At 41.5% G+C, this 24,912-nt stretch overlaps 2 protein-coding genes across 4 annotated transcripts in view; one reads left to right on the forward strand and one right to left on the reverse strand.

Annotated features, from left to right (window-relative positions):
* Positions 1 to 10,838: 10,838 nt before the first annotated feature.
* On the reverse strand, positions 10,839 to 14,974 carry LOC120048260 (probable ATP-dependent RNA helicase DDX28). Its single transcript, XM_038994102.1, has 4 exons — positions 13,647 to 14,974; positions 13,376 to 13,459; positions 12,534 to 12,746; positions 10,839 to 12,303 (listed from the first exon to the last, which is right to left on the reverse strand). The coding sequence occupies exons 1-4, from the start codon at positions 14,760 to 14,762 to the stop codon at positions 11,992 to 11,994; spliced, it is 1,725 nt and encodes a 574-aa protein (XP_038850030.1). The 5' UTR covers positions 14,763 to 14,974; the 3' UTR covers positions 10,839 to 11,991.
* Positions 14,975 to 19,393: 4,419 nt separating this feature from the next.
* Positions 19,394 to 24,912, forward strand: part of LOC120048266 (nuclear factor of activated T-cells, cytoplasmic 3-like) — a 98,450-nt gene continuing 92,931 nt past the window's right edge. For all 3 annotated transcript variants that reach the window (XM_038994129.1, XM_038994113.1, XM_038994122.1), the window contains exon 1: positions 19,394 to 19,821. In XM_038994129.1, coding sequence (XP_038850057.1) covers positions 19,731 to 19,821 — 91 coding nt within the window. In that variant the 5' untranslated portion in view covers positions 19,394 to 19,730. The remainder of the gene's footprint in view (positions 19,822 to 24,912) is intronic.

Below are 24,912 nucleotides of genomic sequence, written 5' to 3' on the forward strand. Positions count from 1 at the left end.
AACATAATTCCACTTTGACATTACGGGGTATTGGTGTAGGCCATTGCCAAAAAAATCTCAATTGAATCCATTTTAAAATTCAGGCTGTAACACAATTTGGGGGGTGGGGGGCATCAAGGGGTCTGAATACTTTCTGAAGGCACTGTACAAACATTGAACATAATAGGCACTATTTATCCGACACACAGGGTTAGGCTAAGTAACCTCAGGTTGTGATTCAACAAACAAAGTCCTCTGAACAGAACGAGATGCAGAATTGCTAATTAGAGTATTTATTTGGGAGAATCAGTGATTCTGTGCAGTCCGACTGCAATGTACGTAGTCAATCTTAAACATGCACATACTGTCCCCTGTCTCTAGCCTCTCAGGATGAGTAACCAACCAACCTGTGGAGTGGGTGGAACAACTTGAAACCATGACCCTCCCTCAACTACCAAGGCAGGCAGGAAAGCTAGCTCGTAAACATTTGCAGCAAGAAGAGAATCTATCCTTATAGGAAAACCAAAAATAGAAGCCCTTGCCTGAAGCCAGGCTAGGGAAGAGGCAGAGCAGGGGTCCACCCACATGATCTCAACAATACAACCAGGGCCAGAAACACTTTCTGGGGTTTTCCAACCAGGAATGCCATTTTCAGCATGGTTACCACCTCAGCGGCATCAGAACAGGAATACATTTCTGTATTCCTGTTCTGATATGAATGGTAGAATTGTGTCAACAAATAATGCACAATCATCAGAAGTCCATTTGTTTATGAGCATATGGGGATAAACAAGGTGACTTAGCAATAATTGATTTGAACAACCAACTGTTGAGGGAATGTCCAATGTGTATCAAAGCTAGTAGCAATACCAGAATGAAAGCACACCCAAAAGCGCTTCAACCCAGCTTGAACAACAAAGAGAATCAGGTGCTGGACTAAAGTATTATTTACCCCACGACACTTCAACCGGTGGCTATCCAGGAAAATAAAGGAGCAATATAAGACTGTTCCACTCACATCAGCCAGGTTGGACTTTCTCTCATGAAAAAGGAACATTTCACATTTTTACAAAAAGTAGTTCCACTGTTCGTTTGTATCAGTCTTGCAGATCAGAACAACTCAACCAAAGTTTGAAACCTGTTCACTCAGATTGGATAGAGGCTACTCAAAGGGCTCGCTAAACTGAAATCGAATTCTGGATTGCTCCCTGGGCTAAATAAGGTCACGAGGATCAAGGTCAAACAGGCAGACTACATAGTGTGTCAGGCAGTGACATGGCCAATCATCGCAGCATCTGAGCTCATAGCAGTATCACTATCATGACTGCGTTTACACAGGCAGCCCAATTATTAGCAAAAGATCTGATTGGTCAAAAGACCAATTATTGGCAAAAGATCAGAATAGGTTTGCCTGTGTAAACACAGCCTAAGTAGTCAGAGTTTTACACACCTTAGGCAAGTAGCCACACGATCAGACATTGCAATGCTGTGGTCATTTACAGTTAGGAGACTACACGGTGTGTCAGGTAATGACATGGTTAATCATCAAAGACTGCGAGCTAATAGTCTGTGTGTGGTTTTACATACGATAGCCAAGCAGTCATTGCAATCCAATGCTGTGGTCATTTACTGTTAGCAGACACCTGATTATTACAAATCAGACATTTCTGTCCAGGTGACTAAGAGGCATGAGCCCCGGACCCCGAGGAGCCTGGTGACCATGCCAACCATGGAGATCTGCCAATACCAAAGTCCAGCAATAGCAGAGGCTCTCAGCTGCAACCTCAAACAGATTTCAGAGCAGATCTGCTTTCAGCTGCAGTGATCCAGTATGACAGTTAGTTCCCTAGCACTGGCCTGGGCCAAAGGAGGGTGGGTTCAGGGGCTGTCTCCCAAATGGCACCCTATTCCCTAAATAGTGCATAACTTTTGACCAGGGCTCTTTAGGGAATGCAGCCAGTGACACGACACCTTGAATTTGGCCCAAAGGCCAGTAAAGTGCACCCTCTTAAGGACACGTAATAATGTGTAATGGGAAAGTATGATATCCTGTGTCCGATTTGGCCATATAAACATGTTCAGTACAAGCTGTAGTTCCGTGGTGTGGGGTTCTCACTTCACAGGCTCTGTCCCTTTCATTAAATAAAAACAAGAAAATAAAAACGTGTCTTTTTAAATTACATTTTTATAATGTAAATGTAAGTTGTTAGAAACCCCAATCGCTTTCAATTACAGAATGCAGTTAATTTGAAATTCATTTTCCAATGGTAACGGATCACTGTAGGAGGAAAGGACAAAGTCAATACAAACGAATTAAATATAACAACTATTTCAATTAATCATTGAGAAAAGCCAAACCACATCCAAGTCAATTAAAGCAATATAGTGAACAGTGTAAGTGGATAATTAGCTGATTCTAGCACAGAAGCTAATGTAACAGGTTGCCTGTTATATGTTCAATCTTTTTTTTGTGGGATGTAACATAACATATTATACGAAATGGATGACTCGTTTTGGCTCGTTATCACTATTTTTAAAACTACTGACAAATTATACAAAACCTTTATAAAATACATCTTTAAGCACTAGTTAAATCTAGAACCAGTCATAATTGAAGTCATTTTGGTCTAGCAGGAGGAATTACAGCAACACCATATAAGATATGAGGACCAGTTGCTGAGTTAGTAACACATCTCTTTAGGCTATGGGCCCACGTTTGGGGTGCTGCATGGGTCCGGATATGAATCTGTAACTTTGCTTTTTGCAAAGCTTCAGACTTAAAATTTTCACAAAGACACCATAGGCTACAGCCAAATGAAAGATCTTATCAGAACAGACCCCATTTTTTAAATATAATTCTCACAAATGTTCCTTGCCGTTTGAACTAATGCAGCTTGTCCTGTCAGTTTACACAGGCTGCAGATGAAGGGCCATTGTCTCACATTACACAACAGTGAGGACTCTCCTGCATGGCAAACACTGCAGGCCAGAGAAGCTGTATTCAAGAGGCAATTACAGAGAAATAGCATCACAGAATCATCTTAAAAAGGTACAGTCTTGGATCTGTTCAATGGTCATTTCAGTTCTATTTAGTCCTACTCATTGACTGCATTTAGAACTCCATCTATGAATCTGAGAGGGGTTACATTTCCGCAGCCCCGTCCCTCAGCTGTATACCAAAACAAATGGCCGAGCTGCAGCTGCTTTCTCTCATCTCAGAATGTAGCTTTAAGCCTGGCATCTCTTTTCAATTATAGGACTTCTTGCATCAGAACTGCTAAGAATGATCAGCCCTCACAAGCATGGACTACCCTTGTGTAATGTACAGTACTTAAACAAACAATTTACAAAGGCCAACCAATTAGAAATAGCTTTGAGACATGCCTGGCAAGCAGCCATATTTGATTTGCAATGCAAACAGGACATTACAACTCAAATGCATGGAGGCAGGTGAGTGGAAGTGGAAGGGACACAGTATGGGAAATGTTGACTGGAATATGAATACCCAATTTCAACCTCCAACCTTTTGGATCCTGTGCATGTCAGAGGTGTAGTATTTTATCAGTTGCTGTTGGCAGGACCGTAGTCCAGCGAGCTGCAGCTGTGAGCCTGTGATACTTGAATGGCGTGTGTTGCCTGTTGCTAATTATAACTGAACATATGAGAATGTGACAGTGTGGGAGAGCACAGGAGTGCACCCACTGAACCGTGGGTTTGGGTCACACGCTCTTAACTGTCTGGGTCCAAACTAAGGCAGAGTTACAATTCTCTATACTTCTCCCAGAGTGTGTATTAGCACACTTTCTCGGATGGATTTTACAATGGTGGAAACTGCCTTCAGCCAACGATTAAACCAATCCCATGCTTTTTAATCAATACACTTCTGGAAAAGGGTGGAGAATCAGATTGTATCCTAACTCAGCATTAAGCACAGGCAGGCACAGAAAAGCCCTGGTCTTCAAAGTTCAAAAGGAATCCTGCCGAAGTATTGTAATCTCATGATTTGGCTCTTTTGTATAAGGTTACACATAGCTGGGCTGGATCACACCGAGGTGTGAAATTCAGATATATTGTTGTTAATGTGCACGAAGACAGCCCTGGGGCTGCATTCCAGACCGTGGCTGCTACTATGGACTGCATTCATATAGTAGCGTACCTTTCATAATCACACCTAAAATGGTTCTTAAGAGTATTAGAGGTTAACTTACCTTTATACCCAAGTGTGTTACCCAGTGGGGTGATACACAACGCATTAATCAAGAGACTGGCTACAACTCAAGTGATCAAATTAAATTATGTAGTCAAATAAAATCAATAGGAGACTAAGGATACACAGTAGTTATCGTTAGGAATAGTTCTCTGCCCCAGCCACTTCCTCTGCTCTGCAGTCTGCACACATCAGCCAAGCCCACAGAGAGCTACTTATCTTCCCCTGCGTCTCACCTCCATCCCAGTAGGCCTGGGTCTCACCTCTCCCCCCAGAACGAAGGCACCTGACTGCTGGCCTTAGCAGCAAAGCCCCCTCCTCTCCCCTGGTCCTCCAGACCACCAAGTTGACATTGCACATCCTGCTGTCAGTATGCTGCCTGTCGACAGACTGGTCGACTCCCAAATAGCACTCTATTCCCTACAAAGCCCATCAAAAGTAGTGCACTATATAAGGAATAGGGTGCTATTTGGGACGTAGGGCAGCCTCCAGCCCTGCTCATTACTTCCTCTCCCTGGGTTGTGATGACAGGCAGCAGAGGCCACTCTGAACACAACACAGGCTGGATCAATAAATTAGCCATAACACTCGTGATGAACTCCTCCACAACCGGATGCTATTGGCCTTAGAGGTCTTTATAAGCCATAAACACATTGGCCTGTGGCTTTGAGAGGCTCTTATTATCGCCTATAGTTGGAATGTGGCACTATCAGGTTTAGTATGTAAAATACAGAACAATGCATGAACCAGCGGTCAGCACCATGTGGGAAATGACATGGATGCCAATCAAACTGACAGACTGTAGCCTATAATCATAACAGAATGTCTATTAACGCTTACAATCATATTGCCATTAATGCCGTAGAACAGACCCACATACAAATGCTGTCATGCATCCCACCATCCCACCATCACATAGATTCATATTAAACTTCTGCTGCTAAAGTGATGTTTTTATTTTTATTTGACCTTTATTTAACCAGGTAGGCCAGTTGAGAACAAGTTCTAATTTGCAATTGCAACCTGGCCAAGATAAAGCAAAGCAGTGTGACACAGACAACAACACAGAGTTACACATGGAGTAAACAATAAACAAGCCAATAACACAATAAACAAGTCAATGACACAGTAGAAAAAAGAAAGTCTATATACAGTGTGTGCAAAAGGCATGAGGAGGTAGGCAATAAATAGGCCATAGGAGCGAATAATTACAATTTAGCAGATTAACACTGGAGGGATAAATGAGCAGATGATGATGTGCAAGTAGAGATACTGGTGTGCAAAAGAGCAGAAAAGTAAATAAAATAAAAAACAATATGGGGATGAGGTAGGTAGATTGGGTGGGCTATTTACAGATGGGCTATGTACAGCTGCAGCGATCGGTTAGCTGCTCAGATAGTTGATGTTTAAAGTTGGTGAGGGAAATATAAGTCTCCAGCTTCAGCGATTTTTGCAATTCGTTCCAGTCACTGGCAGCAGAGAACTGGAAGGAAAGGCGGCCAAACAAGGTGTTGGCATTGGGGATGATCAGTGAGATATACCTGCTGGAACGTGTGCTACGGGTGGGTGTTGTTATCGTGACCAGTGAACTGAGATAAGGCGGATCTTTACCTAGCATAGACTTATAGATTTAACAATGTATTCATTGTTCATATAAATACTGCATTCACGACTCCATTCACAGGAAAATAAGGCAGCTATACTGGTTAGCGTCAAACAGCAGTTTCATAAAGGACTTGATTGTTATTCTAAATACTGTCACTTCATGCCACTCATCTCAGTGCTGGGAATTGGACAAACAGGCCCATTGAAACAGTAAGAATATTTGTCAATCACTGCTGCTGTGACAGAATGTAGCTCAAACTGCTAATAATGTAATGGATGAATACACACGTTTAAAAAGGTCAGAGCAGTTTCTAATACAAGGAGGAAAAGGCTTTTGATTGATGTTTTGTGAATGTCAGATGTGTGTAAGCATGAAAATGATAGAAGTTAATGCTGGTGATAACTGACCTGCATTGCATACTAAGCATCAATAAGAACAGTAAAATAGTTCTTATGGAGGAATATTTTACAAATGGTCAAGTGGAAAATGAACCAGGGTTGCATTCAGTAAGACAAAACGGTGGGCAACAGCTGAATTCAACAGAAACGGTACTTTACGACCAGTTGAAAATCATTGTGGTTATAGTGCTGTACGAGTTGTGATTTCAGATGGTCACACCCATATTGATCAGGCCACACATATCAAATCTGAGCAAACATACCTCAGACTGTTGATGAACGGTACGCAATGTTTTAGGGAAACGTGTCGTTCAGTACAAACCGTCACACAACCTAGCAAACGTTGATGCGACCTGAACGCTTCCCATGTGTATTAAAATACTTCATTGCTTTTCTATGACAGCATGGAAGATGACTCCTCTGGGAAAAGCCATGCAGCCCCTCCATCGGCTTCAACAACTAGACCAGGGCCCAGTTTCCCAAAAGCATATTAAGGCTAAGTTAATCATTAGAACCACTGAGCTCAATGGTTCTAACGATGAACTTAGCCTTACGATGCTTTTGGGAAACCGAGCCCAGAGCTGTTAAATTCCGGTCCTGGAGAGCCCTAACGCTACTGCTTTTAGTTTCTACCTGGCAGTTAATTGCACTTTCCTGGTGTCCTCAGTCTTATTAGAAGATGAGCATGAAAGCCATAAGTGTTTTGGCCCTACAGGATTGGCATTGACCAGCCCTGAACTAGATGAAGAGAAGGGAAGGTGCCAACCCCATGTAGAGTGACATTACCTTACCCTGGCCGATCAATAGGATCAATGACTCATTTCACAGACATAACAAACCAATCCCAGTATGGTAGGTGTCCCAACAGAGCTATCGGTCAGTCTTCTCAGACATTATGTACCCAGAACATCCTCACTAGAAGGCCATGTCTTTTTACTGGCACGCCAAGGACTAAACCAGGGAGTCTTCTGAACCATGTACTTTTTGTCCATAAAACTGCCCCAAAAAACCTAGCTTGCTCAGCAAACATTTCAAACATCCCCGTTTTTCTGCCACTCATAACAGTGTCAACCTTCTGCTTACCAGCTGAAACCAACAAGTCTACCTCTAGCCGTACTCCAAGATTCTTATAGGTTAAATGACAAGTTTTCCCATCTTTACTAGTGGTCCTTTACAAACAGTAATAAAATAAGAATGTAACAACACTGCACATGCAGTCATTTGAATAATCATTCACCAAATGAAAAAAATAACATTATTTTGTAGTATTCTCAAAAGGATCGAATTGTAGTTATAACAAGCAATGGTAGGCTATACTGTGCAAAATGAATGGTCAATTGATGATATTCTGCATTTAATAGGATACATGATCACAGTGGTACGTCAATGCAAGTCAAGGGGTGTGGCACTACCATGCGCTGCAAGAAGGCACACAGCATCTTTAAATCACAAAGTAAATAGAGTAATTCGTGGAAATTCCACAGCCAACAATTATCCGGACCGTTGCACATTCCTGGATACAATGTTGCCGTTCTTATGACGAGCGACACATTGATATATTGTAGCGACCAGCACCCACGCCGGTGTAAAGCTCACCGACGTGGAGAACTGCTGCTGAAATACTGGACGAGTGTGGTTGGATTTAAAAATCATTCGCGTGCTTATTCGGCCAGATTCACTATGCAATGAGTGCCTCTGAAATGGGGAAACACAGCTTGGCACACTGTGTTGTTTCATATAAAACACATCAAAGCATAGATTCTTCAATGGCGTATCATGTATAAACGGAGATAATGCAAAGTTGTAAAAGGTGTATCTAGTCGTGATACTCACTGATGGTAGCCGCTTTCAGGTTATAATATGGCGGCTTCAAATCGCACCCCTCCATGCAGTTACAATTTAATTGCAATAACCCCTACGCATGCACAGCCTATATTTCTAACAATAATGTAGGCTATTTGTTACATTGGATATACTCAGTAATGTTGATTAAGTTTACAAACGTGGTGTTATTATAAAGGGCTCAATTCGGCACTCATTTCACAAACAGAGCGACCCCAAAACACATGGACTTCGACTCCTGCTTCTCTTCTCACCAAATGCAATATATGTGGTCATTTAGCCGAAAGGGTACATTTGGGTCTAAACTACTTAATTTCCCGTTGCAGTATGAAAATGCAATGACGTTCATGTGAAATTCCTCAACAGTCTCTGCAGCCTAATCTCACACCATGAAATGTGATTTTGACCATAAATTCCCGAAAAGTAGGGGACACGCTCACGAATTGAAATAAGAAACTGTATGTACAACAGTTCCGAGTTTACATCCCAGTAAAAACTATGCAGTAAGGATAACTCTGAAACAAGACATACAATCCCATTCATTCGATAGTCAAGCAAGGTTTCTAAATCGCCTTGCTCGCTGTTCCGCAACGCACTCCCATCAAATCCCTAATTAAATCAAGCATGGACAGAGAGAATGTCTCATTTCGACGTCTATTCAAGAAACGGACTGGACATACATAATAAGCCGGCAGAAAATGCTATCCTACCTGCTAATGTTCTACTGTTTCATTGCCTGCAGTCAGCCCTTCGGATGCACATATAACCAGAAGTCCTGCTCTATTGAGTAAAAACACCTCCTCGCTGAGGAAATCTCAAAGTGGCCAAATAGTGAACAGTAGTGGTGGTTGGTGTTGAAGGGAGTGGAGGTAGCGGGGTGTAGGGATAGCGCTGGGAGAGCGGAAACACGTCATAAAAGAGGGACCCTAAGGGGCTTTGTAGTCACTTCTGCATTGTAGACTATTATGTCCGTAGCTGTGTTCCATCTACTGTAGTAAAAAGCGCTTTGAAGTCCATTAGAGGATAGGTTCTGAGAGAGACGTCGCCATGGTACCACAAGCAGGGGCATAATAGTGAAACATAATAGAAGTAGATCAGGGCCCAGTTTACGATAGATGGAATTTAGGCTTACGAGTGTTTTAACCATGCATCTTTCCTACAACGGCCCGAAGATGTAACATGCGTTTCCCAAAACACCACACAGACTTACCACATCATTGCGCACATGTTAGGCTACACGTCATGAAATATATTGAGACAAATTACAGACAGTAGCCTACAAGTAGCAAAATATAAGTCAATTGATTGAACTTGAAATGTACAGCACTAGTCAAAAGTTTGGATACACTTACTCATTCAAGGGGTTTTCTTCTACATTGTAGAATAACAGTGAAGACATCAAAACTATGATATAACACATATGGAATCATGTAGTAAAAAAAAGTTCTAAACAAATATATTTTAGATTCTTCAAAGAAGCCACCCTTTGCATTGATGACAACTTTGCACACTCTTTGCATTCTCTCAACCAGCTTTATGTGGTAGTCACCTGGAATGCATTTCAACTAACAGGTGTCCCTTGTTAAAAGTTAATGTGTGGAATTAATTTTTATTTGAAGCATAATTTTATACGTCGCTTGTTTGTATCAATTGCAAAGACATTGGCAAGTTTGTATTTGTAGTCAACTTTGTTCTAAAGTTATCAGCAGAGAGATAGGGATGAACCATAAGATTCTATGTTTAGTGGAGATTTTCTGTGTATAAAGTGACGCAGTAGGCCAAAAAAGCATCTAACGACGCACTTAGCCCCCCCAGTCTACTATAGAGGAGGAACGCTGTGGAGCCAAACTTGGCCCTTGTTTTCAGGGCAGCGTGTAGTAAAGGAAAGAACTTGGCACTCGTTGTCAGGGCAGAGGAATTTGAAATGAAGACAAACCCGTAAGGTGGTGTTAACCCACAGAGTGAGCTGCAGACAGAAGTATAAGCACAACAACATTCCAGGGATTCTGATGTGAACACCCTGGAACACCTACACTCAGTTCAGACCGCCTGCTGCTAATCTTTACCCTTAGTTCTCATGTTAGGCTTTGCTTTGTCCAAATGTTTTATTTTATTTACTATACTAAATGATCTTTCAGTATATGGAAGTGCATTGATAAGCACATTGTAATTACTAATTAAGTACAAGACTGCTCCTAATATAGTAATAAAATAACATATGCTGAACAAAAATATACATGCAACATGCAACAATTTCAATGATTTTACTGAGTTACAGTTGAAATAAAGTCAATTTAAATAAATAAATTAGGCCATAATCTATGTATTTCACATGACTGGGCAGGGGCACATAGGCCCAACCACCCACTGGGGAGCCAGGACCAGCCAATCAGAATGAACTTTTCTCCACAAAAGGGCTTTATACAGACAGAAATACTCCTGTTTCACCAGCTGTCCGGGTGGCTGGTCTCAGACGATCCCGCAGATGAAGCTGGATGTGGAGGTCCTGGGCTGGCGTGATTACATGTGGTCTGCGGTTGTGAGGCCGGTTGGACGTACAGCCAAATTCTCTAAAATGACATTGGAGGCGGCTTATGGTAAAGAAATGAACATTCAACTTTCTGGCAACAGCTCTGGTGGACATTCATGCTGTTGAGGGAGCCAATTGCATGCTCCCTCAACACTTCTGGCATTGTGTTGTGTGAAAAAACAGCACATTTTAGAGTGGCCTTTTACTGTCCCCAGCAAACAAATTTGTGAACAAAATCTGAGAGAAATACGCTTTTTGTGTATATGGAACATTTAATTTCAGATCATGAAACATGGGACAAACACTTTACATGTTGCATTTATATTTTTGTTCAGTGTAGTAATACTGTAAGAACTCCTAAAAAGCTCAAGTCTCAGTCTGGATGTGTACAGCACAAGGATGTCTACAGGTATATGTTTATGGTACAGCAACCTAGTGACGTTATATTTGGTGCAATTAAAGCAAACTCAATAAGTGAGAAAATATAGAGGCATATTTAGAAACCAGATTTCACAAAGATTTATTTTCACTCCGACACATTTTCAGGTACAAACATCTTGCTTCCTCTAAAACAAGTAACCGCAGGCATCAATGGGATAGACTTCAAGGCTAGGGCCTGAATTCAACTTGACTGTAGATTCATGGACATTTCTACATATGGAGGTTTTAATGTCGTGCTTCTGTATTACACACAAAAAAGCAGAAACAGAGTGAAGACCACTTTCCAAAACGTAATATGCTAATGTGGGTCTACCTGTGGTTAGTGAGAAGAGATTAGCACCGTTATCTCAGTGCTACCCTACCAGATACATGAAGGGTTATATGAGTTACTCTTTCTTTTAAGGAAATTCTTTTCATTTCTGGAAGGAAAAGTAAAATCAGTATTCCATACTTGTTCTAAATGTTTTTTAGATTCTTTAACCTATGTTTTACCAAAACAAGTTAGTATGGCTGAGTTAAATTCCATGAACGAAGGGAGAAATTAAAGCAAACTTCATGTGGATGAACATTAAAATAAGGCTATATTCGGCCATAGCCCTTCTCTGGTTATTGTATGACTGCTGTATGACAGGTCAAATAAAGTAAATACTGCCACCCCGTGGTTACCCGTGAGATGTGCAAACATGTGCCGCACACCTGCTGCTTGTAAGAGGGCATGATTTTTGTACATTACCAAAGACACTTCCTCTTTGGAATGACATGCGGTAACCATCTGGGTTAAAAAGAGAAGTCAGATCATAGTTCCAGTCTCAAACATGATATGGCTTCTAAAAAGGTCAAATTAAAAAACGACCATGCCTGTGTTGGAGACAAAGGATTCAGTCTCACACAGCTGGTTTGGGCTATCATGGATACAATCGTTTTACTGAACAAATTAATCAAGCAAGTTAGTTCTGCTGTTGTAATATCCTTATTTGTGGCAGACCCACTAGTAGAGCAACCCCTCTTCCTCCTCCTCTTCGGCTGCTTTGGGCTCAGGCTTCCTGATGGAGGACTCCATCCCAGGCAGACTTGTTCTCCTCCGGGCAGCCGTCTCAATCTTCTGCACCAGCTCCACGTCCCAGGGGTGGGTGACGAAGCTGAGCACCTCCCCATCCTCCACACTCCCTGCCCGGCCCACCCGCCCCGCCCGGTGGATGTAGTCCGTGTGGGATTCTGGGAAGTCGTAGTTGACCACCAGACAGACCCTCTGGGTGTCCAGTCCTCGGGAAGCGATGTCGGTACAGATCAGCACGTCCACCTATAGGGACAGAATGTGAAACGTAGCCTATAACGTGTCTCTGTTATTAATTACATGTTAGCTATGTGTTTTGTTATGATCTGTGGTCAATGTGTTATTTTTACTGGGTATCTTTTTAAAGTGTGACATGGAGCTTGTCATACACTATGGACATAGATATTGTCACATGGAGTTTGATAAGGAATTTGAAACTGCATAAGCAGACAAAGTATTTTCTCATCTCATATCACCTGTCCCTTCTGGAAGGAGTGGAAGATTCCAGCCCGGAGGGAGGCAGGCATCTCCCCCTGCAGTCGGACGTGTCTCAGCCCCATGTCCTCCAGGGAGTAGCCCAGCCAGTTGACTGTAGAAGCCCGGTTACAGAACACCAACACCCCAGCCTTGTCCTGCTCTACTGCCTTCAGGGCCTGGTGGAGCTCCAGAAGCTTGTCAGCTCCCCTCACCTTAACATTTAATAATATATATTTGTTATATAGTATACTATAAATTATATTCTATCATTTATACTTTACTAATTTAATACTATAAATTACTATATAATTTATATTATACTAATGTAATTCATAGTATTCTGTCAAACTATTTTCTTTTTAAAGTTAAATCGCAGGATTTGCTATGATGAACAGCAATTGATCGCAAATTAAGAATTTGCTCAATTTGAGCTGTAATAGATTTTTAGACAAAAAACATTATGGAATATTGACGTCTTGATTTTGTCCAAAGTAACGGTAAGCAAAATCTGATAAATTGATGAACTCTTTCTTTAACCTCAATGACAACTTGATTTGACATCACATTGTTGTTTTTAGCTGTAGAGATGATGTATTTTTAATGCCTTCAGACAATGTGAATAATCACGATTTAAAAAAGTGTGCACTAAAATTACAAAAAGTTAACTCCAGTTAACTGATTAACTTTGACAGCTCTACTATAAATACCTAAGTACAAGTACATGGTTTTTATACATAGCTTTTATATAGGTCCCATAGACACTTTAAAATATTGAAGAACACCAAAGAAACAAAACACTAATACCAAACCAATGAAAACAAGAAAAAGAAGTGGGGAATACCTTCAGGAAGGTCTGTTTTACATGTGGCATGAGGAAGTGAAGATTCTTGCTCTTGATGGTCACCATGCTGCCCAGGTCCGTCACCTATAAGAACAAGTCAGTCTCATTTTAATGTGCATTTTCCATGGGTCTCAACACATTTTACATAATGCAGCAGGAATATGCACTACTTTTGACCAGAGTCCTATGTGTTAGTGCACTATAGTATAGGAAGTAGGGTGTATAGGGAGTTTGGGACGCAACCAATGTAGGAAAAAGTTATGATAATGACCTGACTGAGAACCTCTCCGACCCCACCGGGGAACGTGGCCCCCACCACCACCAGCTGGGCCTTGCGGGTGGGGCCGGGGCCCCGGGTCTCTGAGGGGTCACAGGCCACGCGGGTCTGGGCCAGGATGCTCTCCAGCATGCCAGAGAAGCTGGGATCAAACATGGTGTCTGCCTCGTCCACCACCATGAACCTCAGCTCCCCCAGGTCTAGGTAGCGTCTCCGCAGGGCCTTGACGAGGGCACCAGGTGTGGCCACCAACACATCCGGGGGACCCTTGGCGAAGGCCAGCTTGATGTTGCCCACACCTCTCCCACCTCCCACTGTCTTCACCATCAGCCTAAATGGGCCACACAGGCTCCTGGCCACAGCTGAGACCTGGTCAGCAAGTTCTCTAGAGGGGACAATGATAACAGAGCGAATCCTGGGTGTGGTCTCTATAGACTCGGAATCTGCTGCTTTCTCAGCTTGTAGTTTGTGAATGACAGGCAACAGGTAGCTCAGGGTTTTGCCGCTGCCCGTCTCAGCTGCGCACAGGATGTTATAGCCTTTCAGGAGCTTGGGGATGGTTTGTAGTTGAACGGTTGTAGGGCGAGTTATGTTGTCCTTGCCCAAAGCCTCCACTAAGTCTGGGCAGAGGTGAAGGTTGTGAAATGTAATAGGTTTACTCTTCTCTTTGAGTTTGTCACCCTCCTCATCCTGGATTTCAGTGACAAAGGGTGGAGTGCGCTGAGTGTTGTTAACTGTGAAGTAGTCACCAAATGATTTGTTGTGTTTCCATCCTTTGGAGGAGAGATGGGGCTGCTCAAATTTCCCAAGTGTGTAGCCTGCGGACTGATTCAGTTCTGGGTTCTTGCTTTTGATTAGGAGCTTGCCAGCCTTGATGGTGTTGACTTTGTTCTTGCCTCTCACCTGCTTCACATTTTCTACCTGCTCCTGCATGTGTCTGGGAATACGAATGACCACAGGCTGTGCTGTGGTTGACATGGGATGGACACCACAGGCTGAACTGATTGTACCATGAATACATGCTAGTGCTCTGAAATGACCCGAGGACGAGTAGTTGTGTTTTGATATCAACGTAAACAACACTGAGTAGCCGACCTTCACAGACTGCATTCTGATGGTAAGTTAGATAGCTTACTAGCTAGCTAACGTTATGTAGGAGGAATCCGCTGGTGCACGTCTTCACCAACAAATAGACAATATCGTTTCTGTTGTATTTCATTATAGTGTATAATTTATCAAATGCTTCCGAGAACAAGATACATTTGATTATATACGTTTTTACAGGACTGTATTTTCCGTTCAATTTCAAACATTTAATTGCACATGCGTCGGTGGCGAATAATGATGACATCGATCTGTCGCAAGAGATGACGCCTTCCTTATTGAATAGAACGGGTAGCCCAGATAGAAATCTAATATATATAATGGACATTTCAACAACAACAAAAATGCTCTCCAGTTGTTGTTTTTATGACATTTTGCTGTTTAGAAAGTATGTTAGATGTAATGTACATTATGGAACGTTTTTAATAGTACGTGTCGGCTACCTGTGTAGTACTCGAATGGAACAGGGTAACATTTGTGGGCCAACTTCGATCCACAGTGGAATCAGTCTTATATTTCTGTGTTGTGTTAATGTATTATTGTACTTGAGTACAACTTGAGTTTGGCTGTGTGGATTGGAGACAGCCAGCCAAGTCATTATTGTGTTTCAATACTGGGTTAATTGTTAAATTCAATTATGCATGTATCTGTCTTAAGACCATTTTGATATTGATCCTTACTAGTATTGTTAAACTTTGCTGTGTATGTATGTGTGGTAGACTAGTTTGATGTGCTTCTATGATACATGTTACATGCTACATACATGTCTATGATACATGTACTAAATCATTATTGTAGACTATTGTACTGAAGAGCCACTGACAACCTGTGGACCTTTTTTGGCATTCTAAATCCCCAGCCCATACCTGTTTGAACTATTTTATAATAATTTATATTAAAATCGATATTTTGCGATAACCTCATGGTGACTTCCAGGACCAGTGCCCATTCAGGTCTTCTTTGACACTGCTGACCTAAAAGAACAGACTTCATAAAATAAAATAGACTTGTACATTTATACACACACACAAACAAAAAAAAAGTCATACATTTATTTAACTTCTCTCCACCCTAGATCAAAGCCAATGTGATGGTACAACCCACATGATGAGCTCATAGCTCTATTCACCCTGGACCTGATGATGAGGATTGCCTCTGATGATCTCTGTGGTTCAGTAATTACTGATCTGTCACCAGTATTGATCCCTCACCAGGCACAGTTCCCATGCTCTGAATGAACCGGTTGTCTGATTGATTTTCTGAAGCGTCAGAACATCACACATACGCTGCCAGTAATAGGGTGTCTGACTGTGTCACGTGTTGACTGTTGGTTCAAGCATTGGGCAACACCCTGACATTGCTATCCAGAACAGTACTGGTGGCAAAAAGAGGAAAAATAGAAGAGCTTTGACAGTATTAGAGAGAACTAAGGGAAAGAAGTGAGCAGTGAGGAGAGGCGAATAATGCTGGGTCTTGATTGATTTTGTTGTTGTTCTTTCAGTAAACAGTGGAGGGCAGCCTACATCAATGATGAAAACCAGTAAGTCAAACCTGTAAGCCACAAAACCTGTCATATGCTCCACTCGATGACTATCCTGTGTATACATTTTACACTCTTCTTCATAATTTTTGTGCCAATTGCTCAGCCAATTTTTACAGTACACTTTTGCATTTTTTCATAGTTAAATAAAGGTTCAATTAAAAAAAAAAAAAATTATGAATAGGCTACATGGTGTCTACATGTAGCTATTTTCACTATTTTCAGATGTTCAGTCAAAATGTTTTTCACTGCATTTTATAGCTGCAATATTGATATTATGGGAAAATGATTGGATTTATATAGGACAAGGGTGTTATGTGGCCAAAATAGAGAAATAACATAATTTACTAACCTTGAAGTTCCCTGATGTTATTTCACAAAAGTTATTTTGAAAGTTCAGTTTTAATAAACCATATTCAAAAAATATTCTAATAAGATTTAAAAAGTGAATAACAGATTTAGCTCTTGCCTGCCTCACAACCTGTCCAACACTGTAAACACTGACTCAGTAGGATTTGTATGCATTCTCTTTTGTATGGTAGGTTATTATTTGTTTTATTGACATCTGTATGAGTACAATGCAGAATGCATGGTATGTATGGTATGTAATGTATATGATCGTCATGACCCCAAGGCATTATAACACTACTGCTGTAAGAGCATGTCTCCAGACCCACTACTGGTTGCTGCTTAATTCAGGTTACCTGTGTGGCTCTTATCTTCTCAGATGACCTTTAAAGGGAGAAGATAAAGAACACAGTGTACACAAATTGTGTGGGAGGGTGTGGATGTGGTTAACGATATTAAGTTCTCGTAAAGAAAGTTGTGAGGGAAAAAATAAACCCTCTACCCCCTCACTTGTCCTGTGTGTGAGAGAGGTATGTGACGCTCTCTTTCAAGGATTGAGGCGTGTGCTTCTGCACAGCATAGTACACAGACTGCACAACTTCAATGCATCACCTTGACTGACATGAGCCATAATATGGGTTAAATATTGACTGTTATTATTATATTGCACAAGAATCTGTCTGAATTCCTCACTTGATGAGGAATGAGGCCTATTTCTAACTTTCTAAATATGGAGAAGACAGGATTATTTCAGATGTATTTTAACTGAATTCTAAAGGATTTTCTTTAGGCCTACTTGTTTGTATTAAAATACAGAACCACAAGAAAGCAAATGGCAGGAATGTATCTATTTCATATTGGTACATAACTGAACTGAGTATAACAGTGATTAGTTTGTTGCCTAATGTACCAAAAGAGAGGGTTATGCTTCAACACTGAATTGTCTTTTGAATTAAACTGTAATTTCTAAATTAACTCAACCATGCACTGTCAAGGTAACATACCTTTAGCAGTTTTATCAGTATGATCTCAAACTAGTATATTTTGTAATCGATTTCACTTTCGCCAGCTGATGGCATACAGTGAATGTCAATGAGGTTTACATGTAGTGAGTGCTTTTGCTTGGAAATTTAGACCACAGGAAATGTGATATTTTTTCCGCATTGCTTTTGTGAACTTCAGCGTCTGTACGCCCACATGTGTCAAACAAAAACATTCTCTTGTTTTTTTCTTATCTTCGCTGTATCAGTTATCTTTCACGAATATTCGATAAGAGGATTCTGTGTATGCAAGTGTTCTGTCTCAATGCACCTCAGACAGCTGCAGAAAAATTCAGGTAGGCATAGTAACAAGGACAGAGATCATTAGAACGGCACTGTAACTTGTTGGTGACTGAGGGATCTAGAGTTCAAGTGTACATCGTGTTATTACGGCCCAATCAGTGATGGACTGTCGCCACGAAAATATAGTTACAATATACTGTAGTTAAGAGAGAAGGGTTGAAGGTTGGCTATAATTTGGTTGAATCTACTGATGCACAGAATGGTTGGCAGTGATACAATTAAAGTGATTGTGAAATCTGCTCAACACGAAAGGGTCAAAAGTTTTACTTGATCTACCCAGGCCAGAAAAACTATCTGTGTGGTCTATAGGACAGGGTTCCGCGACTGGCGGCCCATTTTTATAAATGTTGGACATAAAAGACTAAAAACACTAGCAAATCAGCTCCACGTGATTTTGATTTTGGAAATCTGTTTCAAAGTATTCCCAAGCATAATAGAGATATACTGTATATGTGATCATATAAAAATGTAAGCAAGGTTTGAAATGTTTTAGTCAAATGGTATATCTGTTTGGGCTTCTTGCGGTCAATTTGCAGTCTACAAATGATTTGTAATTATGTTCTGGCCCCCTGACCATCTGCTCAAGAAAAAATCGTCCCGCGGCTGAATCTAGTTGATGATCCCTACTTTAGGGTATAGGATATACTGAACTAATCACATAAGCAATGCATTCCAGGAAAGTGTGATGGCCTACTTAGTATAAGGACAGATTTAAAGTCTAATGCATATGTCACAGACTTTATCATCGACATGCAGAACTATTGCATAGACCTTGGGGCAGGCCGTCTGTTGAATTCCTATAGCCCAAAAGGCAACGTGAACACAGAACATTTAGTTAATTGGAGTCAGCATGGTCCGTTTAAACTGTAATTGTGTCTGGCACGGATGTAGGCCAATAGTATATGAGAGCCTGCATACATTCAAAATAGGGATTGAGACATTATAAATGAAAAGTCAAAAGGAAAATTACATACAATGTGTGATGATCTCAGATAAAGTGTAATTTCATTCTGATTAAAACAGCGCTGTACATCTGGATAACTTTATTATACGCTATAATAAGGTCCATGTTGAGGCAATGAGCTTCAACATGATATTTAACTACATATCCCAGGAGCTCTTGCCAGCCTTATCCGTGTTTGTGCGTGTGTGAGATAAATGTTTAATGTTAATTTTTGATTGTTTATTTAACTTTTGTTTATTATATATTTCACTTGCTTTGGCAATGTAAACATACTGTATGTTTCCCATGCCAATAAAGCCCTCTGAATTGAATTGAGAGACAGAGTGCGTGCGCTCTGTTGTGTACCCGGGTTTGCTGACGTCACTACTGGAACTGCCCTGTCACGCGCAGTTAGTAAAAGTTGGGATAGAAGGCGCTCCAGTGAGAGGAGTCAGTTTCACCGACAACCTTGTCTGTCTTGTTGACACCAAACAGCGATAAATCAATTTAACGTTCGCAAGGACAATAGAGTAGACTCGCTTTAGGACAATCAAAAGTTTAACCAGCATTTTATTACCAAACGTCGCCGGGAGGAAGAATAATTTTTGGATTTCTAATCAAGGAAGAAAAGCTAGTTCACGCCGATCGCGGGTCGATTGCTCGCTACAATTTTGATTTACTAAATTTAACAAGTTTTGTTGTTTCAGTTAACGTTAGTTCTGTAAATGTTGTGACATTTAAAATAGTATTTTGCATAAGTCGTCGTTCGTGTGACGGGTGAACCCGAGCTGTCAACCCCGATGACTACTGCAAATTTCACTGGTAATGAGGAGCTGGACTTCAGGCTGATCTTCGGAGAGGACGGCCAACAGCAGTCGCTAGGCCCCGCAGGTTAGAACTTTATCTTTGCCGCGAATACCCAGTAAACTTCTCTAGACGTAGAAGAGTGCACAGATGCGATTACATTGCAAACAACAAGAACAGTGCAGAAGGGGCATTGGTTGCAACAGATTAGCTAATGTGAACAAGCTAGGGAATGTTCTGGCAGCAGAAAGTAGAATAAGTAGGCTACACATCAACATTAGTCTTTTCTATTTTTGTATGTGCAGTTACACACTGACTTTTCCACAGTTAAAATATGGGGTTTTAGGAATATGAGCCTAAACAGCAAACAAGCGCGCGACAGCAGCTGTCAAATAGCGGTGTCCTCATGCTAACTAGCTAATTCCCACCAAAAGTTGCAAAACTGTACTAAATAATGTATAAATAATATATTTAAATACTGCAGCACATGCTGAAATGTGTATGTGGCTCCTAGCATAAATAATAAGGCTAGAAATGTATTTCAAAAGACTAGCTTGGCAGCTGAGTAGGTAAGATAGCTAGCTCACGAGAGGACACAGCTGTCAGTTATTCAGACACCTATAGCTTAACAAGAATGCATTATGCCTTGCCTATCAGCTCTACTTGTTTCAAACATTCGCTCCAATCAATCAATTTTATTATCGATTATGCTTCAGAAAACGAATTGAATAGGTTTGAAACCGCAATGCCATGAACTTGGCAGCATGCATGCATTCACAACTCTTCCATTTGTAATCTAACTTGTTCGTAACGTTAGTGGTCATGCAATCGATGTTGTTGATCATAATACTGAATAGAACTTAAAAAGTACAACAATTAGACATAAATAGCAATATAGTGAATGTAATAACATAGTTATTAGTATTACAAGCAAGCAAATATTCTCTATTTTTCTGCTTAGTTATTCTAAATGACCTCAGAAATTAAGAGGTTATTACATCAAGTAATATGACTCCCTTTAACTATTAATTTGTCATGCAGATAAATGTGTAAGGTGTATGTTTAAATTAGAGTATTTGGTACGTTGACTATGCAGCTTGACAAAACACCATTACAACAATAAACAACACAATAAATTAAACTGAATTAATAAACTGAAACGACATATTTCCCAGTATACAAGACACCTCACAACCTAGTTTAAACAGTTTTTTTTTTGCATAATTTCTTTGGCCAATAAGTCCAAACACATCCAATAACCGTATGTCACCCTGCTGCCATTTCAATCATCTCTGCAGTTTGTGCCCAGTTTGCCGGCCACAGTGGCCCAATACAGGATTTGACTCTCACAGATAGAGGTGTGTGTGTGTGAGAAGGTGGGGGTTCATATCAGAATCTCAGTGTGACCAGGTGTGCAGAGAAAGAACCAGATCTGTGGAAGTCTGGTGATGCATCATGCCACAATATTCTATTTGTGTTTGGTTTGTGTATTTTGGACGGTTGTTTTGGAAACAAGACTAGACAAGGGGTTTAACTATTCTGAGACAAGAGAAGACAAGCAAGCTGCCATTCATTCATTCATAACCACAGATCTAGGAGTTCCATGCTATTTCAAAAGCATCTGTCTTTCACGTAGCTAGAATGCATGCTTGGATTCTGTGAAACTAAAAGAAGCACAACTGTTTTAATTCAAACCCTAAATTCAGTGTAGGGCGACTGCAACTTACATTTTATCTTGAAAGCTTGATTACCGGTTTTGATTAAATAAGGCCAATATCTGCAGAGTTAGACAGAGTTAAGCCTAGCCCGGCCCTTTTCATGAAGCTCTGGCAAAACGATGAATCCAAGGCTTGGCTAGTCCTTTCTCCTCCGCAATCAATTTTTCCCTAGATTATAAAGAAGTCTAATTTGGAGACGAGGAGGGAAAAGTGACAAAAGTGCTTTTGGAATAAGTCAAGGAATCAAAACGCCACTGTGCAAGTGGTTTTAATCTGGTTGGACTGTGTGCCTTGGCCCGTATGGCTAGTGCCTGTTCAGATTAATAACTGGAGTGTAACGCAGAGACACAGAACCAGAGTAACGGTGAGTTGAACGGTATGGCTCCAAGTTGAATTGCTCTTTCTCCTTCCTCCTCAGCCCTAGCCTCACTCACACAAGTCAGGGTTCGCTAGAACAACCTGGAACACTGCTAGCATTTTTCAGTCTGACCTACTCTACCGCAGTAGGACTTACCTCTGTGTATAAACGTGTGATTAAGAAGACTGCACTGTGCCAAGCTTGGCCTCTTTCTCTCACTCACTCACTCACTCACTCACTCACTCACTCACTCACTCACTCACTCACTCACTCACTCACTCACTCACTCACTCACTCACTCACTCACTCACTCACTCCTTCCTTCCTCTTCAGCCCTAGCCTCTCTCTCCCTCTCTTTCCTTCCTCCTCAGCCCTAGCCTCTCTCTACCTATCTTTCCTTCCTCCTCAGCCCTAGCCTCTCTCTCTCCTTCCTCCTCAGCCCTAGCCTCTCTCTCTCCTTCCTCCTCAGCCCTAGCCTCTCTCTCTCCTTCCTCCTCAGCCCTAGTCTCTCTCTCTCTCCTTCCTCCTCAGCCCTAGCCTCTCTCTCTCCTTCCTCCTCAGCCCTAGTCTCTCTCTCTCTCCTTCCTCCTCAGCCCTAGTCTCTCTCTCTCTCCTTCCTCCTCAGCCCTAGCCTCTCTCTCTCTTTCTCTCCCTCTCTTTCTCTCTTTCTCTCTCCTTCCTCCTCAGCCCTAGCCTCTCTCTCTCTCTCCTTCCTCCTCACCCCTAGCCTCTCTCTGTCTTTCTCTCTCGCTCTCTCTCTCCTTCCTTTTCAGCCCTAGCTTCTCTCTCTTTCTCCTTCCTCCTCAGCCCTAGCCTTTCTCTCTCTCTCTCTCCCTCTTTCTCTCTCTCTCTCTCTCTCTCGCTCTCTCTCTCTCCTTCCTCTTCAGCCCTAGCCTCTCTCTTTCTCCTTCCTCCTCAGCCCTAGCCTTTCTCTCTCTCGCTCTCTCTCTCTCTCCCTCTTTCTCTCTCTCTCTTTCTCTCTCTCTCTTTCTCTCTCTCTCCTTCCTCAGCCCTAGCCTTTCTCTCTCTCGCTCTCTCTCTTTCTCCCTCTCTCTCTTTCTCTCTCTCTCTCCTTCCTCCTCAGCCCTAGCCTCACTCACACAAGTCAGGGCTCTCTAGAACAACCTGGAGCACCTCTATTTCCTTCATTTGTATTTATTTAGTTTCTTGAACTGTGCTGTTATGACTGTTCATCACAGAGGATCGTAATGTTAACAGCAATTATGTGGTTATTAATAAAGTAACTATGAACCCAGAGAAATAGCCCAGCACATTTCCATCCTCTCAAATAGAACAGTACCTTAGTTACAGGTAGTGACAGACATGTTATTCTCAGTCACTCTCTGAATCCCGTCAGTAAGGTATGTAGTACCCAGCTGTTTGTTTACATAGCCTAATTGAATAGTGAAGGTTAGTGTAAGAACCATTGAGAAAAAACACATGAGCCTATGTAGTCTAGACCCACCCCATTTCTTAACTTTTCAGTCTGACCTACTCTACCGCAGTAGGTCTTACCACTGTGAATAAACGTGTGATTAAGAAGACTGCACTGTGCCAAGCTTGGACTTTCTCTTCAAAGGCTTTATTTGCATCGGAAACGTGTTTACATTGCCAAAGCACGTGAAATAAACAAACCTGAGAAGACACAAAACAACATCAACAAAAAACTATTCGAATTTAACAGTAAATATTGCATTCAAAAAGGTTTAAAAATATAACATTTGTTTTATTATCAGCTATGTACCGTGTTTTAGCAATGTGCCAATAGTTGTAGTACGAATAGTAGGGAAAGATAAATAAAGAGATAAATATTAGTGTTATATCCACTGGCTGTCCTTTGATCAATGGCAATGGGCTACGCATCTTGCTGATGAGATTGCAAACTGAGGTATTTTGTCTAACAGATATGGGAGTTATCAATGCTTGATTTGTTTTGAAATTCTTTGTCAGTGTGATCTGAGGGAAATATGTATCTCTAATGTGGTCATACATTTATCAGGAGGTTAGGAAGTGCAGCTCAGTTTCCACCTCATTTTGTGGGCAGTGTGCACATAGCCTGTCTTCTCTTGAGAGCCAGGTCTGCTTATGGCAGCCTCTCTCAATAGCAAGGCTATGCTCACTGAGTCTGTACATAGTCAAGGATGTTCTTAATTTGGGGTCAGTCAAAGTGGTCAGGTATTCTGACTCTGTGTACTCTCTGCATAGGGCCAGATAGCATTCCAATTTGCTCTGTTTTTTGGTTAAGTCTTTCCAGTGTGTCAAATGGTTATCTTTTTGCTTTCTTATAATTTTGTTGGGTCTAATTATGTTGCTGTCCTAGAGAAAAGACCCCTCAGCCAGCAGACTCCACAGAGCCCCAGAACCAGCTGGCTGAGGGGACTCTTCTCTAGGTTAATCTCTCTGTAGGTGAGGGCTTTGTCTTTCTCTCTCTCTCTCTCTCTCTCTCTCGATTTGTTGTTCAGGAAATGCAGTTCCCTTTGAAGTGATGCATTCCAGTGAGTGCTGTAGTAAAAGGCATTAGCCTAACTCAGTCAATGCTGAAGGGTTTTCCCCCACTACTGTAGGCCTACAACGGTGTTGAATGGAAGAGGGAAAAACATGGACTAATAAGTCCTTCAAATGGAATAACAATTTGACAGAATGTTCAACTCTACTGCCAGGATTAGGCCTAGGCTGTAGTCTAAAGTAGCAACCTGTCATTTTGACAAGGTTAGTCATTTAAAGGGTAAGGGCGTATTCACTTCTCACTGAAACTCCAGAGTAGTTGGGATAAACTATAGATATACTGTAATATGGTCCTTTTTTCCCTTATGATATTTAAGAAACAAACTGTAACTTTTTTTCTACCCCTACATGGTAGCTCGTGTGCTATTGAGCGAGGCTGTGTACAGTGAAAAGTGAAGATGTAACACCAAACCTTTTAGGAGCCTTCTCATCCTTCCCAACTGTCATGGCCGTATGACACAAAAGGTGTCATAGAGAAGGTGGCTGGAGGTAAGTAAGTAAGGGCCCCGTTGAGTGGCAGTCTAGAGGTGGTGGCAGTCTAGAGGTGGTGGGAGTGGGGCCCTATTGAGTGGCAGTCTAGAGGTGGTAATAGTGGGT

The sequence above is a fragment of the Salvelinus namaycush genome, chromosome 1 (genome assembly GCF_016432855.1).
Source record: "Salvelinus namaycush isolate Seneca chromosome 1, SaNama_1.0, whole genome shotgun sequence".
In the NCBI taxonomy this organism is placed as follows: Eukaryota; Metazoa; Chordata; class Actinopteri; order Salmoniformes; family Salmonidae; genus Salvelinus; species Salvelinus namaycush.